At 63.0% G+C, this 16,976-nt stretch overlaps 2 protein-coding genes across 3 annotated transcripts; one reads left to right on the top strand and one right to left on the bottom strand.

Moving 5' to 3' along the window:
* Positions 1-476: 476 nt before the first annotated feature.
* HK3 (hexokinase 3) lies at positions 477-6,094 on the top strand. Of its 2 annotated transcripts, XM_017828153.1 has the most exons (20): positions 477-723; positions 838-978; positions 1,086-1,140; positions 1,214-1,376; positions 1,673-1,821; positions 1,980-2,099; positions 2,211-2,306; positions 2,392-2,491; positions 2,574-2,757; positions 2,930-3,085; positions 3,205-3,438; positions 3,630-3,934; positions 4,012-4,151; positions 4,305-4,424; positions 4,518-4,613; positions 4,735-4,834; positions 4,957-5,140; positions 5,214-5,369; positions 5,547-5,780; positions 5,910-6,094. In XM_017828153.1, exons 1-20 carry the CDS (start codon positions 590-592, stop codon positions 6,049-6,051), a joined length of 3,009 nt encoding a protein of 1,002 aa, XP_017683642.1. In that variant the 5' UTR covers positions 477-589; the 3' UTR covers positions 6,052-6,094. The 2 variants fall into 2 exon arrangements, with proteins under 2 accessions (XP_017683642.1, XP_017683643.1); XM_017828154.1 differs by lacking the exon at positions 5,910-6,094 and having other exon boundaries at positions 5,587-5,737.
* Positions 6,095-6,158: 64 nt separating this feature from the next.
* Positions 6,159-11,229, bottom strand: UNC5A (unc-5 netrin receptor A). The gene is made up of 15 exons (XM_017828155.1): positions 10,959-11,229; positions 10,678-10,821; positions 10,500-10,603; positions 10,233-10,413; positions 9,952-10,119; positions 9,599-9,763; positions 9,327-9,515; positions 8,489-8,788; positions 8,310-8,397; positions 8,062-8,230; positions 7,745-7,978; positions 7,498-7,647; positions 7,240-7,404; positions 6,978-7,156; positions 6,159-6,775 (listed from the first exon to the last, which is right to left on the bottom strand). Exons 1-15 carry the CDS (start codon positions 11,212-11,214, stop codon positions 6,610-6,612), a joined length of 2,658 nt encoding a protein of 885 aa, XP_017683644.1. The 5' UTR covers positions 11,215-11,229; the 3' UTR covers positions 6,159-6,609.
* Between the last annotated feature and the right edge of the window lie 5,747 nt (positions 11,230-16,976).

Genomic DNA, 16,976 nt, shown 5'->3' with positions numbered 1-16,976 from the left:
CAGCCGCAGTCAGCGGATGCGGGGACCAGAGGAGCCACGGCCGCGGTGTCCCCGTGTCCTTGGTGCTTTCCCTGTCCCCAGGTGGCTCTGCCGTGCTCCCGCTCCCCGGGCCTGCTCCGGACCGGGCCGTGGAGGGACCTGCTCCCCGGGAGCATCCTCACCGGGAACAGGGGAGAGGGGGACTGTGCTGCCTAATTAACGGGACGAGCTGATGCGGAGCTAATTAAACCCCGGGCTTCCACCAGCGCTGCCGCCCGGCCGGGCGCGAGGAGCGGCCCCTCCCGCGGGGGGGGCCCGAGCGCCGCCGCCCATTGGCCGCGGCGGGCCCGGCCTGCGGCGGGCCGGCCAATGGCGGGGCGGGGTGGGGCTGTTGCCAAGGGGACGGCAGCGGCAACGGTCCCGGTCTTCCCGCTTCCCCCCGCGCCCCCACCGGCCCCGCCGCCAACGGTCCCGCACCGGCCCCACACCGGCCCCGGCCCCCACGGGCTTAACACCGGCCCCGGCCCCGCCCCGGCCCCCACGGGCTTAACACCGGCCCCCACGGGCTTAACATCGGCCCCGGCCCCACACCAGCCCCGGCTCCGCCGCCATGGGCAGCCGCAGCACCCGTCCCCAGTCTGGCCGGTACGGCAGGCCGGACAGCGCACAGCAGAGCCCCGGCTCCGCCGGCCGCCCCCGGCGAAGCTCGGGCTCGGAAGCGGCGGGCAGCTCGTACTCTGACCGGTGAGCGGCTCCTGCCCTGCGGAGGCCGCGATGGGGCCGGAGATGGAGCCGCGCAGGCTCCCCCAGCCCCCCGGGCCGTTGCAGGGCAGGGACAGCAGCTCCGGCCTCTTGCAGGTCTCGACCCTCTCGTCACGCTGTCCCGGCGGGTTCGCCCATGGCCGTGGTGGGGCACAGCTGCCACCTGCACCATCGCAGAGACAGTGGGCGGACGCTGCAAAGGAACAATTCCCTATGGAGCATGGAAACAGAGGATAGGTGGGAGGCAGGCCCCCAACACCATCATGTGCCAGGGGAAAGGCAGGCGTGAGTCCTGTCCTGCGGGCCAGCGCTCAGCAGGTGACGTGCCACCTCCCTCCATGCAGGTTCACAATGAGCCGTCTGATGAACCAAGAACGGGATTCTTCCCCCAGCACACCGGTAAGGTCTGTCCCTGCCCCAGGCATGCCCTGCCCTTCGTCCCTGTGCCCCTGGCCTAATGCACCATCACCAGGTACAACGAGCCCTGCGGGCGCTCACCATCCCGCTGGAGAGGCTGCACATTATGAAGGGCCATATGATGCAGGCCATGCGCAGGGGGCTGGGCCGCCACACACATTCCCGGGCCACCTTGAAGATGCTGCCCACCTACATCTGCGCCACTCCTGACGGCACCGGTAAGACAGCCTGGTCTGAGGATGGGTTGCTCTGCTACCTGCAGCCCCACCTCATTGGACTTGGCTCTGAGGGTGCTGGGGAGGGGTACACAGCTCTCCAGTCAGTTATGGAGTCCATAAGCTGCCCCTCTGCCAGTCTCCAGTGCAGGGAGAGTAGCCAGGAGCTAGTTCCCTTGGCCCCTGTGAGGGTCTCAGGCTCTCAGGAGCCTCCTCTATGGGATAGGCTGAGGAGCAGATTTTAAGGGATCTGCCACAGGAAAGGTCTCTGGCCTGACACAGCCTCTGTTCCCCTGTAGAGAAGGGTGACTTTCTGGTGGTGGAGCTGTGCCAGAGCCAGGTCCGAACCCTGCTGGTGACCCTCTTTGGAGATGGAAACCCGAGCCCACAAATGATGTACAAGACCTTTGACATGCCAGAGGACATCATGCAGGGCAAGGGGGAAGCGGTATGAGGAGGCCATGGCACAGGGTGGCTGGTGCTGGGCTGCCCAGCACCATGGAGGCTTGGCAGGGCTCTGGACTGGTGCTGGAGCTCTGGACTGCCTCCTACATCCTGGGTACCGGATAAGGAAAGCAGCCCTTACCCCTAGTCATGCCTTTGCAGCTCTTTGATTTCATTGCACAATGCCTGTCCCAGTTCCTGGCTGACACCAACACTCCCCTGGAACACCTCCCCCTGGGCTTCGTCTTCCCCTTCAGCTGTCGGCAGACACAGCTGAACAAGGTGAGGGGCCCTGTCCCGGGCTGTGACCACATCCTCCCCAGCACAGCAGCAGTGGGGAGAGAAGCCAGCCCAGTGCTGGAGGCAAATGGCTCTGCCGCATGTTCTCCACAGGCAGAACTCATCTCCTGGTCCAAGGGCTTCAGCTGCAGGGACGTGGTGGGGAAGGATGTTGTGCAGTTGCTACAGTCAGCCATCAACAAGCAGGAGGTGGGGGACTGTGGGGTGGGGGGGACCTGCTCAGGGGCTGCCCCCGTGGAGGGGCTGATGATGCTCTCACTTTGCTCCTGGTCAGCTCTCCCATGTGGAAGTTGTTGCCCTGATGAATGACACGGTGGGCACCATGATGACCTGCAGCACAGAGGGAAGACCTTGTGAGGTTGCCTTGGTTGCAGGTGAGCAGCGGGCACCCCACGTGCCAGGGTGGAGGGTGCTGGGGGGGGCTGAGCTGGTGCTCACCCCCATTGCTCCCTGCAGACAAGGGCAGCAACTGCTGCTTCATGGCCGAGGCACATCTGGTAGAAACGGCAGAGGAGACCAGCGGGCGAATGTGTATCAACACTGAGTGGGGCCGCTTCGGGGACGATGGTATTCTGAGTGACATCCTGACCCCCTATGATGAGTGCGTGGACGAAGAATCCTTCCGCCCTGGGGAGAAGAGGTGCTCTCACCCCTCAGCAAGGACAGGGTCCTTGGGGTTCCCCATCCATCTCTGAGTATGTCAGGCCCTACCTACAGGAGCACAACAGGAGCCCTGCAATGCTCCTGGGTGCTCTCAAAGGGCCAAGGGGTGCTAGGGAGGCACAACTGATTCCCATGTGGGCTGCATGCAGATTTGAGAAGATGGTGGGCAGCCTGTATCTGGGGGAGATCACCCGGCATGTGTTGATTGCCCTGGCCGCTGAAAAAGCACTCTTCACTGGGAGCAGTGTTGCTGTCCTGAAGGAGAAGGGTGTGCTCACGACCCATCAGGTTCTGGAGATCATCAAGTGAGTGTCTGGGGACCAGGAGCTATCGTGGGTGGGAGAATGGGGGGATGATGGATGGGTGCCCCTATTTGCGAGCTGTTGGACCCGCAAGTGTTGCAAGGCTGTGCTCTGCCTTGCAGCGTTGAGGAAGGCATGGCTGTGACAAAGACGACTCTGGAGGCTCTGGGGCTGCAGCCAAATGAGCAAGATTGCAGCCGGGTGCAGCAGATCTGCCGGGCGGTGGTGAGCCGCGCTGCCACGCTCTACGCCACTGGCCTGGCTGCCGTCCTCAGCTACATGTGCGAGACCCGGGACATGGATCAGCTGCTTGTCAATGTGGGGGTGGATGGAGAATTGTACCAAGGCCACACCAGGTGAGGAAGGTCATGACCCCAGTGCAGGGATAGTGGCCAGGAGCTGGTTCCCTTGGCCCCTGTGAGAGTCTCAGGCTCTCAGGAGCCTCCCCCACGAGTGAGTGACTGTTCGTGGGACAGGGTGAGGAGCAGATTTTAGGCATCCCAGCAGGATGCCTCATGTCCTTGCTATCTTCTTCTTCCTCTGGCAGGTTCGAGGAGATCCTGCAGAGTGTGACAAGGCTGCTGGCCCCTGAGTGTGTGCCCACTCTTTTGCCCTCAACAGATGGGTCTGGGCGGGGGGCAGCCATGGTGACAGCAGTGGCTGTGCGCCTGGAGGCCCAGCGCCGGGAGGTGGCCAAGGTGCTGGCCCCACTGCGGCTCAAGCATGATGACCTGGTGGAAGTCCAGGCACTGATGAGGCAGGAGATGGAGCTAGGGCTGGGTCAGGAGACCCATGCCAATGCCTCTGTCCGCATGCTGCCCACCTATGTTTGTCACACGCCTGATGGCACTGGTGAGGGACAGGGGCATTGGGAAGTGGGTGCCAAGGAGGCCATGGCTCTGCTGATGCCCTGTGCTGGCTCTCTACAGAGCAAGGTGAATTCCTGGCACTGGACCTGGGAGGGACCAATTTCCGTGTGCTGGTGGTGCAGGTAACAGAGGAGGGCATCCGCATGGCCAGTGAGATCTACGTCATCCCAACTGCCATCATGCAGGGGACCGGCGAGGCGGTGAGGCTGATGACCTATGATTAAGGGATGGTGTGAGGGGGTCCACGTTGCCTCCGTCCTTGCTGTCTGTCTATAGGGCTGGGATGGGGCTGGGAGAGCCCCCTGCAGCATTATCCCAGCCCCCGCCATGCTGACTGTGACCACAATCCACAGCTCTTTGACCACATCATCGACTGCATCGTGGACTTCCAGATGAAGCAGGACCTGATGACACACACCCTACCTCTCGGCTTCACCTTTTCCTTCCCCTGCCAGCAAGTGGGCCTGGATAAGGTGAGGGATTGCCTCCAGCCCCATGGGTATAGGAAGGACACTGGAATGTGGTGTGAGGCGGCTGCCTGGAGGCTTCTCCTGCCTCTCTTGCAGGCATTGCTGCTGACCTGGACCAAAGGCTTCAGTGCCTCAGGCTGTGTGGGGCAGGATGTGGTCCAGCTGCTGCGGGAGGCTGCTGAGCGCAAACATGTAGGGAACGTCCTGTGGTCCATCCCTGTCCCTGCGGTGCACCCTGCGCCCGGGTGGTGCCAGCCCCAGGAGCGAGCTGGCTGTCACTAGGCTGCATGTGTCCCCATCTCCTGTTTGGCAGCATGCAGGGCTGAAGGTGGTGGCTCTGGTTAACGACACAGTGGGAACCATGATGTCCTGTGGCTATGAAGACCCAAAATGTGAAATCGGGCTCATCGTGGGTGAGGAGCACCTCTGTAACCAGGAGGTCCCCCATCCCCTCACCACCACCCCATCCTATGTGGCATGGCCATGTGCCTTTACCACAACTGTGGTGGGGGTGACACCAGCATGGGGCCCGCAGGGACAGGGACAAATGCCTGCTACATGGAGGAGATGCGGAACGTGGGTACTGTGGAAGGGGACGAGGGCCGCATGTGCATCAACATGGAGTGGGGGGCCTTTGGGGACAATGGCTGCCTGGACCACATCTTCACCAGCTTCGACAGGGTGGTGGATGAGCAGACCATCAATCCTGGCAAGCAGAGGTAGGCAAGGGCCCTGGGGCAGAGGGGGCTGGGAGTGGGTGGCTGTGCCCAGCTGAGGCTGTGCCTGGGGCAGGTTTGAGAAGCTCATCAGCGGCATGTACCTGGGCGAGATTGTGCGCCACATCCTGTTGGCAATGTCAGACAAAGAGCTCCTGTTCCACGGCAATCCCAGCCCCAAGCTCTTCACTAAGGATATCTTCAAGACCAAGTTCCTCTCTACCATCGAGCTGTGAGTGCTGGGCTCCGCTGGGTTCCCTGAACCTGGGGTGGGGGGCCGGAACCCCAGGAGAAGGGGCCATGCTACACTGATGGGGCACAGGCAGGGTGATACCACTCCAGCCTATGGGATGGGGACAGTGGTGGGAACAGGGACTTTGGTGCTAACTGTGGCATTGGTCTGGGTCAGCGATGGGCTGGCCCTGCGGCAGATACGGCAAATCCTGCAGGACCTGGAGCTCGACGCCAGCTACGAGGACAGCGTGCTGATGCGGGAAGTGTGCCATACTGTGTCCATGCGGGCAGCCCAGCTCTGTGCTGCCGGCTTGGCTGCTGTGGTGGAGAAGATGAGGGAGAACCGGGGCCTGGACCGACTGTCTGTCACCGTAGGGGTGGATGGCACCTTGTACAAGCTGCACCCACAGTGAGTGGGGCCAGGGATGGCAGGAACCCACCAGGGACCCTTACCCTATGGCAGGAGCCTGGGGTGGGAGGCATGGGGTGAATGGGGTGAGGGACATGAGTCCTCACCCTCCCCTCCTGTCCCCTCCAGTTTCTCCCACTGCCTCCAGAGGACTCTGCGGGACCTGGCGCCCAACTGCACCGTCAAATTCATGCCATCAGAGGACGGCTCGGGGAAAGGGGCCGCGCTTGTGGCAGCTGTGGCCTGTCGTACCACCGGCCCGGGGCAATAGCCATCACCATCACCATCACACCAATAAAGCGCTGTGCTCCACACCTCTGACTTCTGAGGGGGAACATGAGGGGCGTGGGGCAGCGCATGGCCGGGCACAGCCCCACGTAGCAATATATATCGAATTTATTTACATTCACGTCCGGCAGACCCCCCGCCCGCGGCACCGCTATGTACATAAGGCCAAGTGTAAATACTTGAATGCACTTAATACAGAATTAAAAAAACGGTCTTTACACAACACGGCACGGGGCCTGGGGCCGCCCGGCCCCACACGCAGACAGCACGACGGCACCGCACGCACGACGCACACCCAGCGCCCCCTCGACCCCCACCATGGGGCTGTGGGACCCCCGGGGATGGGCTGAGCCCCACCGCCACAGTGCTGGGGGGGCCTGGCTGCCGTGGGGCACAGGCATCCCGCTCTCCCAAGGAGGCCAGGCAGTCCTCCCTGTGTGCTGTGGGGCAGCAGGGCTTTGGGGGCCAGCCAGGGCCCCCCCAGCCCCATGGTGGCAGTCCCCTGGGAGCGAAGTTTCCCGCCCCCCCTTCCCCGCCACACTCAGCACTCAGCCTCGGAGACGGCGAAGAGGGCCCCGTCCTGCTTGCCGATTTCAGCCACGGCAGCAGCCAGCTGTGAGAGGTTTCCATTGGGGAAGTGCCGCGCTTCCCACAGGTTGAGGATCATGGCTGTGGGGCTGGGCTTCGAGGCGAAGAAGCTGAGATGGCTGGAGGGGGACAGAGGGACCATGTCAGGGCACAGGGATGGCTCCACATTCTGCTACCAGCCCTGTGCTAGCCTCACCTTGGCCAGCACCCTGGTCCCAGGATCTCACAGCATTCCAGCAACCATCTATAGGTGCAGGATGAGGCCAGAACCCCTATTTACCATGCCACCCCATCCCCATCACTGTTCTCAGCCTGGGTCACCTGTCGAGGTTGAGCTTCTGTGCCAGCGTCCTCCAGTCGGCTCCCCGGGTGCCCGGCGGGTCCAGGCTGCTGATGATCTTTTGGCGGATGAGGAAGGGGATCTTGAAGGCACTGGGGCCCACCAGAGCTGGGGTGGCCACCTCGTTATCGGGGACCAGCCAGTCTGAAAACCTCGTGTCCTAGGGAAGAGCACCGGGGGAAGGGGGAGGGATGTGAGGCCATCTCGTGGTCACCTCCAGGAGTCCCCCAGCCCTGCCCTCACCTTGGCAATGTTGAAGTTGACGGTGAAGCTCTGCCCGTCTCCCTCCACCTGCCAGACCCAGATCTTGCAGGCCAGTTCGCAGGTGCTGGTGCTCAGGCGCTCCAGGGTGAAGGTGCAGTGCAGAAAGGGCTGCAACCCACTCCAGATGTGATAGAAAGGGATCTCCTGCAGTGGGGTGATGGGAGGGAGTTGTCAGAGTGGCAGAGACATCCCTCCACGCCCCCTTCCCCATCCCCACACACTGGTCAGACTCCCCACCTGGTAGCTGGCAAGGAGCTTGCTCTTCCAGAGGGAGCTGGGCATGTCATGGATGGAGAGGCGCAAGTTGTGGTAGCTGTCCTTGAAGTGCAGCACCCGGGGAGCTCCAATCAGCTGCCCCCCCAGCTGCTTCTCCAGCTGGATCACCTCCTGCCGGCACATGCAGTGGTCAGGCAGGAGATGCCACACCCTGGGAGCACAGCCCTTGCTCCAAGCTGGGATGGGCGGGGATGGGGACCCCCAGTACCTTGAGGACATCCTGGGTGTCGCTGAGGCAGTAGACACGGATGTTGTACTCGAGCGAGGGGCAGGCGGCCGGCGCAAACAGGACCAGCTTGAGGCGCTTGGAGGCCGCCATGCTGAGGGACTCCCCGACCAGGGCGAAGCGCCCCAGCTGCTCCGTGAACACATAGCAAGCCTGCGCTTCCAGCTGGCAGTAGTACAGCTCCGTGCACGGCTCAGCACCCAGCTGCAGCACGTCCTGCAGCACCCAGGCAGAAATGCACCTTGGCCACAGCTGTCCCCCCTCCATCCCTAAATCCCCTTGTCCCTGTGGATGCTCACCTCCCACGTGCCCTCGCATGACTGCTTCTTCAGCCGGATGCTCCAGTTCTCGGCGCTGGCCTCCACGCAGTGCCCCATAGCCAGGATGGCAGGCCGGGTGAGGAGGACCCCGGGAGGGCCACAGCTGACAATGGGGCTCAGCAGCGTCTGGCAGCCGGCCAGGGGCAGCCTGGGGAAGCAACGGGGGCAGCTGAGTCAGGATGGACCCCCTTCCAAAAGCCACGTGCCCCGGCAGCCCCTGCACCTACCTCACCTCCTCCTGCTTGTGCAGGGTCAGGTAGACCTCGTAGATCTTTCCCCGCGGGATGGCATCAGGTGGGATGAGCAGGCTGATCCCTGGGTGGGAACGGGGGTGCAGGCAGGGAGTGAGCCCCATGAGGACACTGCCTGCACTGGGCAATGATCCAGACCCCTCGCCCCAGCGTACCTGTGTTGGGGATCATGAGCCGCCCCCCCAGGAAGTTGAAGGTGCCATAGGCCATGTTGTTGGTGCCACGGGGCAGAGAGCGGAAGTAGCTCTGGGTGGAGAGCCGGGCCACGAAATCGGCGCCCTCAGCAGCAGGTGAGCTGTGGTGCAGCGTGTGCCGCCCAGCACCCAGTGGGCTCAGCAGATGCCCATTGGGCAGCTGGAGCTTGGCAGGGCCATCCTGGCGTGAGCAGAGCGAGCCCTGGTAGGTCATGGTGGTGGTGCTGAGGTCGGGCTGGATGGTGAGCAGGCTGGGGTTGTCTGTGGCACAGAGCAAGCAACCATGGTGGCAGGGCATGGTGGGAACAGGGGGTCCCCACCAGCAACGCAGTGGCACAGTCGGCCCCAGGGGCCATGGGGCACACAATCCCTTCCCCATGGTGAGGATCCTATAGGGCACAGCCACCCCTGGGGGTTGAAAGGGCATTGAGTCCCTGCTCCATGGTATTGACCCTTGGGGTACAGTCACCAGTGGGGTCCTCAGAGCACATAGCAGCAACTCAGAGTGCTGTGTGTAGGGAACAGGGATACTTTAGGACACAGAGCCCCTGCCCACAACCAGGGGACCCTATGTGGCACAGAGCAGTGACCCTGCAGTCAGGGACTCTTTAAGATACAACATCCCTGACCCAAAAGGTACAGAACCCCAGCTCAAGACCAGGTATCCCACAGGGCACAGAACCCCACCCAGGGATGCCCTGGGGCAAACAGCTCCTACCCAATCCACCTATGGCCACCCCCACGTCCCAAGGGACACCATGTCCCAGTGCGGTGCATTGTCCCTTCAACCCTCGCTCACCAGCCTTGCTGGGCTTGATGCTGACGGGCTGGAAGCCGGCGGTGAGGATGGAGGAGTCAGCCACATCAGCGTCCAGGCCCCCCTTCTTGCGGCAGTACACCAGCACCCCCACCAGCAGCAGCAGCACCAGGCACACGGCCACAGCTACCAGTCCCACGTACAGCGCCACGTCCTCTGCACCAGGGGCAGCTGTGCAGGGCAGGTGTCAGCACCCACAGCCACCCCCAGCCCCTTTTCCCAGGGGACAATCCTGTCATCCCCACCATGCTCACCATGGGTGCAGAGCTCAGAGGTGCAGTTCTGAGTGTCCAACTCAGGGCCATGGCAATCCCGGCCCCCGTTGCGTGGTGCTGGCTCTGAGCACTCCCGGCTGCGCCAGTGGGTGCATTCGGCCCCGCACTCTGACCACTTGCTCCACTCTGACCAGGCGCCATCCACTGTGGGTACAGCTCGAGGTTACCACCCCGCTACCACCCCTCTCCCCTGCCCCAGGGCTGGCAGAGACGGACACACAGGGGAGTTGGAGGACAAGACAGCCGGTGAGGACAGGGACCTCAATGGGCGCAGTGGGGAGTGCAGCATCCGCACGGTGGGGCGGTGGTGGTGCCCTGGGCAGGAAGGGTACCTGGGCAGAGGGTGGTGCAGGCGGTTTTCTGCACATTTTGGCCCTCACAGAAAGCCCCTCCGTTGAGGGGTGTGGGGTTGGTGCACGTCCGGCTCCGCTTCTGCCAGCCCCGTCCACAGCTGGTGCTGCAGCCTGACCACTGCGTCCACGTCGACCAGCCGCCATTCACTGGGTGGAGAGGGACCTGTCAGTGCCCTGCCATGAAGTGGACGTGGGGAGGGACAGGACGGGGAGGATGACACTGGGGCAGCATGGCAGGGATCAGCAAAGTGGGGCTGTACCATAAACAATGATGGCGGCAGAGGAGCTGCGGCGACGGGCCACGATGTTTTTAGCCACACAGGTGTAGTTGGCAGTGTCGGCCAGGCGGGCCTGACGCAGCACCAGACTGTGCTCTGGCGTCACGTAGACGTTGGCGTCCAGCGCCGGATCCACCAGCTCCTCGTTGCGCAGCCATTCCACCTGCAGAGCACAAGGACATCACCATGTGCCTGTGTGGGAGCACGCACAGCATCCTCATCCTGCCCTGCCCGGCTGCAGGGACTCACCTCGGCAGGGGGGATGCCCTCAGGAGGGCGGCATGGCAGTACGATGCCCTGCTCGATGGAGACCTCCCTGGCTGTCGGCTCCTGCTCGAAGTTCTTGCGTAGATCTGGGGAGGTACAGGGGTGAGGGTGAGGCCAGGCCAGCACTCACTGCCCATCTGGGCACCCACAAGACACTCACAGGCGATGCGCACGAAGGCTTTCTGGCTCTTGGTGGTGCCAGAGGAGCTCCAGGCCACACACTGGCACCAGTACTCCTCCAGCCCAAAGATCTTCTCCACTTGCTGGCGAGTGACCTCGATGCGCACCTCCATCACTGGCAGCCCTGGGACCAGTTGGCAGCGTGTCAGCAGAGGTGTGCCAGCAGCAGTCCCCATGGCCCCAGCCCCATGCAAGCCCCAAGAGTGGCACACGTGGCTCCCTGTGACTGGGGCTGGCACCATCCCTCCCGCTAGTGCTCACCAGTGCTGCGGTCAGTGCTGTGCTGCGTGACGTGGTCACCTTGGTGCACCCACTCGCCGTTGCACTTGAAGTAGATCTGTGTGGCAGGGGTTGCACGGCAGGCCAGGCTCACTGCCTTGTTCTTCACAATGTAGACGTCCTCTGGCTCCAGCTGGAAGTGCGGCAGCAGGTCCGGGGATGCGCCGGATGCCGGGTTGGCCACAGTTGCGCTTTGCTGAGCACCTGCGGGGAAATGGGGCTTGGCCACCTCCAGCATGCCCTGGCTGGGTCATCATCCACCCCAGCAGGCCCCATGCCAGTGGTCCTGTGCATCACCACCGTCCCCCTGCTTGCGACGTGGGAGCCCCCTCCCATTCCTGCCATCCATCAGGGAGAGCAGCCGCACGGTGGCTGCGACTGCTGAACCCGCGCCGATCCCTCATGTCCACACTTAGTGCTAATGAAAAGGAAATGTAGTGTGACCAACAAGGGCCATTGCTCACGCCTCTGGGGCGCCTGCCACCCCCTCCCCAGCACGCTGTAAGGCATCAGCCAGAGCCTGCATCCTGCCCTGCAGCACCCCAGAGTGTCACAGGGATGCTGGGCAAGTGGTGGGCACACAGCAGGGCAGCACAGCAGTCCATCCTGTCCTGTGCCACTGACACCCTCACTGGCATGGCATGTGGGGGCTGGCTGTCCCCAGGGTGGCTAGGGTGGCTCAGGGCTGCACGCTTGTCCCACCATGGGGACAGCAGTGCTGGGGACATATGGCACAGCCTTAGGATGCCTGCATCCCCCATCCTAGACATGGCCAGGTGTCCCCCCTCCCCCCACCCCACCGGCGTCTGCCGCAGAAAGAGTTAATAAACCAGGGCCCTAAATAAGCATTTGATTAACAAACGATAAAATAGCGATTGTGTCACTGAATGAAGCTGTAATTGCTGCTGCTAATTGGCTGGTTAGGATTTAATAAGCAATTAAATGGGATGGAATGCGCAGTAATTAAGTGCCTTCGTTTGGCAACCACCAGCCACTCCCCATGTGCCCATGGGACCCCACTGCTTGTGGCCACCCCAGCTGGCTCCTGCTTGGCACAGCCGCCTGTGCCACAGGGACACAAGGGACACAGGGATACCTCAGGCCCTGCCTGGGTCTCCCAGGGGAGCTTCAGGCCCTGCTGCTCTCCCCAGCTGGATCAGGCCCCTCGGAGCCGGGGAGTGGGTGCCGATGAACCTGCCACAATGCCCGCCGGGATGGGCAAGGTGCGGCAGCTAATTTACGCGGGGAAGATAAACGGCGACCATAACGCGCCAGTTATTACCCCATCAGCACTTTTACAATGTCACTGGCAATTAATTTAATTAAAACCCCTGTCGGGGATATACAGGCATTTCATATTTCACTGGTTTAACGACCCCCCCAGCCTCAGCCTGGGGCCAGCCCGGGGGGTCACGGCGCGGACAGGCGCTGCGGTCCCCGGCACGGTGCCGTCCCTGACGCCGGCTGCGGCACCGCTTGCTGCATCACCCGTGGTTGCACTGCTGTGCCCGCTGCTCGGGCACTCCTGGGTGCCCATGCTACAATACCCACGCTGGCACATGGGCGCTGCGTAAATAAACCCAATTTATTTGTGAAATACCATGATTGCTGCTGCACAGCACCACAGCTGCCTCCTGCCCGGGTGGCTGTGGCAGGCACGCCAGGTGAACTGTGCCGTGGGACCGGCCTTCTAATCATCTACGAAATTAGTACAGCAATTCCTGAGCTGTGTGGGTATCCATCATAGCTGAGCGGAGGAGCACAGGAAACTTGGGGCCAGCAGCAATGGGTGGGGGAGGCAGGATGGGCATGGAGCCCCTCCCACTGCCCACCCAGCCAGGGTGCTGGGTGCCTTGTGGGCAGGATGGGACCATGGGCAGCAAACGGATCTGGGGATGTGCAGTGAGTGCAGAGCCAGGGTGCTGCTGCCTAGTCCTGAATGGGATGCTGCCCTGCCACTGAGCATTGTGCCAGGCACAATGTGCTGTGGTGTGGACATGGATAGACCCATGTGGCATAGCTGGGAGGCTGGAGCTGGCCTGGAGCCCCATGAGGCAGCAGAGGGGCTGTGGTCTGGTTGCCCCACACACCACGAGCACCTCATCAATGACGGGCACCCCACACACCCTGTTGCCATGCAATGCACCACAGCCAGCCCACACTTTATGGCTCTGCCAAACACCACAGGGATTTCATGCACTGTGGATGCCCAACACTCTGTGGGCACTACATCCCATAGGCACTCCGTGCTTTGCAGCCACCTCCGTGCACTGTGGGCCCCCCACATCCTGTGGGACCCCCCCCACAGCGTGGCCCCACCCCAAGCCCGTGGGTGCGGGCGCAGCGTGGGCGCCCCGTGGGCAGCGGCCCCCCACGTGGCGCGTGCCGGCTCCCGCATCGGCCTCGCGCTCACCTGCCGCTGCGTTGCCATGGAAACAGGCGAGATGCTTATGTCACCTTGGCAAAAGGAACCGGGGAACTTCGGCGGGATCGGGGACCAGGGAGACAGGGACCAGGGGGATGCGGGACGCTGGGCTCCACACACCCCGTGCCCCCCCTCAACCATGGCAGGGCACAGCCTTGGCCGCTCTCCCTGCAGTCAAAGGGCTGACTGCGAGCGCGGTTTGCTCCAGCGCAGATAAATCCCTGCCAGTAAAGTCTGTGCATTAAGCAGGGCTTTAATAGCAATTATCCCCCACACACACGTGGGCTAACGAGCGGTTATGGGGATGAAGGGGACAGGGTGGTGGGCTGGGGAGCAGGGTGCAGCACACACCTCAGGACGCAGAGGGGATGGGGATACCCTGCTGTGGGCTCTAAGCACCAGCCCTCACCACCCCAGCACTATGGGACCCCCAGCTGCTCCCAGTCCCCTCCCCATGTACAGAGCTCCCCCTGTTCCCTGTGCCCCACCGCTGCCACCCCAGGTGACCACACAGCCTCTCACTTTAGCACCTGCACCTCCACAGCAGCAGAAACACCAGGTGTACTGGTGTTACTGGGCAAGGAGAGACTGCCCTGCACTGCACTGCCCAGTGTTGGGGGGCACTAATAAGACACACTGGCTGCCAACAGGTGCTCCCAGACTGGTCCCTCTGGTCCTCAAAGGGTTGATCCTGCCCTGGTGCTGGTGCCATGGTCCCCAGCAGTGTCAGGAGCAGCCTGCTGGGTGCCTCGGTGCCTGCTGCGGGAGACACTGGGAAGGTCAGCATGTTCTTGGCAAGGAGAGGCTGCCCACGGGCGGCTGCGGCAGTGCCAGACCCGGCATCAGCACACTGGTGGGTGCCTGCTTGGCACAGCTGCCCCGGGAAGGGAGCAGGTGGCTGCCTGCAGTGGGACAGCGCTCCAATGGCACGGGTCTGCCCTGAATGCTGCTGCCCTGGTGACCATCGGTCACCCCTGATGGGGCATCCTGCCCCATCCTCCCTCTGTCTCCAACCCCTGCATGCAACCCTGCCTGCTGCTGCCACTCTGGGGGTCCCCAGAGTGTGTGGGACCTTTACACCAGCACCTGCCTCCACCACTGTGCCTCCCTCTGTGGACCTCCCTGAATCCCTGTGGGGTTTGCAGACAGCAGATTTGCTCCCAGCTGGTGCCCCATCCATCGTGTCCATGCCAGGCCTGGCACACCATTAACATGAAAGATTTCCTTGCACTTTGCCGACGCCCGGCCTGCGCCCCAGCAGCAGGTAATTAAAGCAATAATTGCTGCTGATTGCGACGGCCTTAACGAGGGAAGGGTGGGCATTAGGGGGAGGGCAGAGGGTGCCCATCTGTGCCCAAGGGAGCCTGCGGGTGCCAACCTGCACAGAGGGGCATCCCATTGCTGGCACTTTGCTCTCTGCAGGGTGCAGAGAAGGGAACTGGCACAACTCGACACAATCAAAAAGCTTGTCTGAGGCTTTGAGCCGGGCACCATCCTGCTGGGAGAGGTTGGCTCTGAGCCACGATGAGCCAGTTCTGCCTCTGGGAGACACCCAGCCATGGGCCACAGCATCGCCCAGCACTGCCCAGCTGCCCACAGCTGCTCCAACCCTCACCTGGGGCATCAGGACATAAGCGAAGGCTCTTCCTGCACCAACCTCCCCGCCCCATGCAGTCCCATGGCAATGCCAGGCGGGTGCCAGTGCCAGCCCCAGCTGGGCAGGGAGCCAGCAGGGTCGGATGCCAAAGCTGGGTAACAGGGCCTGGCTCCTGGCCAGCCTGGCGCGTGCTGAGCACTGGGGACGACGCGACGATGGGCACATGATGCCAATGCATCCCCCATGCTCCAATGGGCACAGTGCCCTCCGGGGTGCCCCTGCCTGCCTGAGGACCATGTACCCAACATCCCAGCATGTCCCAGTGAGCCAGCCACTGTCCTGGTCCTGCTGGCATGTGCCTCACGTGTGCCAGCCCCACGGCCATGGGGGAGGCTGAGTGGGGGTGCCTGTCTCCCGGTGAGTGCCTGGCAGCGTCTGGGTGCTGATGAAGCAAGCGCTCTATGAATGAATTAGGCAGGTTTGCATGACAATGGAGCTGCCTAATTACAGATTTGAGTTGATACCGCTCTCCCCATTACATGCAATTAGTATGTGCCAGGGTGGGCAGGGCTCCCAGCGCCCGCCCAGGGCTGCACGCCCCGGCTGTGCCCACGCTGTGCCTGTGCATGGCCCACGCTGCCCTGTGCCTAGGGTCTGGGGACAGTGGTGCCAGCCCCAGCAAAGGCAGCCAGGGCTGGCAACTCCTCCCCTGGGACCACCTCCACCTGCCTGGGGGCTACCAGCCCTGGCACCCAGTGCAAGGCACTCTTCCACCAGGCACACACAGAGCCAAGGCTGAGAGGGGAACTGTTCCCCACCAACCCCAGGTGCCTGTGAAGCCCCAAAGCTCACCAGACTTCGTGTGCTGGCAGGACCCATTCCAAGCCCTGACAGCCCTTCTCAGCAGCACTGCACAGGGAAAGAGTCCTGTCCTGGCCTCTGCTCGGTGGGGGATGAGACTCTAGCCCAGCCTGGCACTGGGATGGTGGGGGACACATGACCAGCCCAGTCCCATGTGCGGGAGCTGTCCCTGCGGTCCCGGTCCTGGGGAAGCTGAGTGGTTTTCTTGACTCTTTTAACTGACAGTGAGAAGCAAACACCCTGGCTGAGCCCTGGCCCCGGCGAGAAGAGTGTCAAGGTCACCCTCAGTCCTGCATCCCACCAGAGCAGGCAGGGGAAATGAGTGCAGGGCCAGGAAGGCCCCTCTGTTCGTGCAACAGTCCCAGGTGCTAGGGTCCAGTCCCGCAGTCTCTCCCCCTCATACCCACGGGTGGCACGTGGTGGTGACCGCAGCCCCAGCACCTCACAACCCTGTGGCAGCAAGGGCTGGCTGAGGGGTCTGGAACCTGAGACTCCGGTCCTGCAGGAGCCCTAGGCTAAGCAGGGTCTGGGGCCCCACAGAGAGCTGCAATCTGCCTGACACCCACCCGGGAGCGGCACCCAAAGCATGAGCTGACAGCAGGGTAACTGGGCAACTGGGACTGATTGGATGAAGACAGGGTCCCAGTGTGCCCAATCTGGAGCCAGCCCACCCCAGCATGCCCATAGGCAAACAAGCAGCACATGGACCAGAGAAGGTGCTGGGACCCAGAGTGGTGCTGGCACCGAGGGTAGGGGATAGCAGGCCATGAACAGGGCACGGTCCCCACGCCATCATCCCTTGGGCACCAGCACCAGTTACAGGGTGGTCTCGTGTGCCACTGACCACCCAGGTGGGGCAGGCTGTGAAGGGCCCGCAGTGGCTCCGGGGGTGCCCAGCCCCTGGCGGCACCGTCAGCGCCCCTGTTCCCTCCCGCAAGCACCTGCCAGGCTCTGCACGGTTTGATGTAGTGCCAGCCCCGCGTGGCACCGAGCCAGAACAAACAGCCCTGGGCAGGCTGCGTCTGCCGCGTGCTCATGCTGACAGCCGGCACGGAAGCTTCCCAGTGCCCGGTGTGTGCCAGCCCTGCCCGCCACCCTGCCCTCCTGCCTGCCCCAC

Source organism: Lepidothrix coronata, unplaced genomic scaffold (assembly GCF_001604755.1).
Source record: "Lepidothrix coronata isolate B3197 unplaced genomic scaffold, Lepidothrix_coronata-1.0 Scaffold146, whole genome shotgun sequence".
Classification (NCBI taxonomy): Eukaryota; Metazoa; Chordata; class Aves; order Passeriformes; family Pipridae; genus Lepidothrix; species Lepidothrix coronata.
This window is presented reverse-complemented; position numbering and strand designations above follow the sequence as displayed.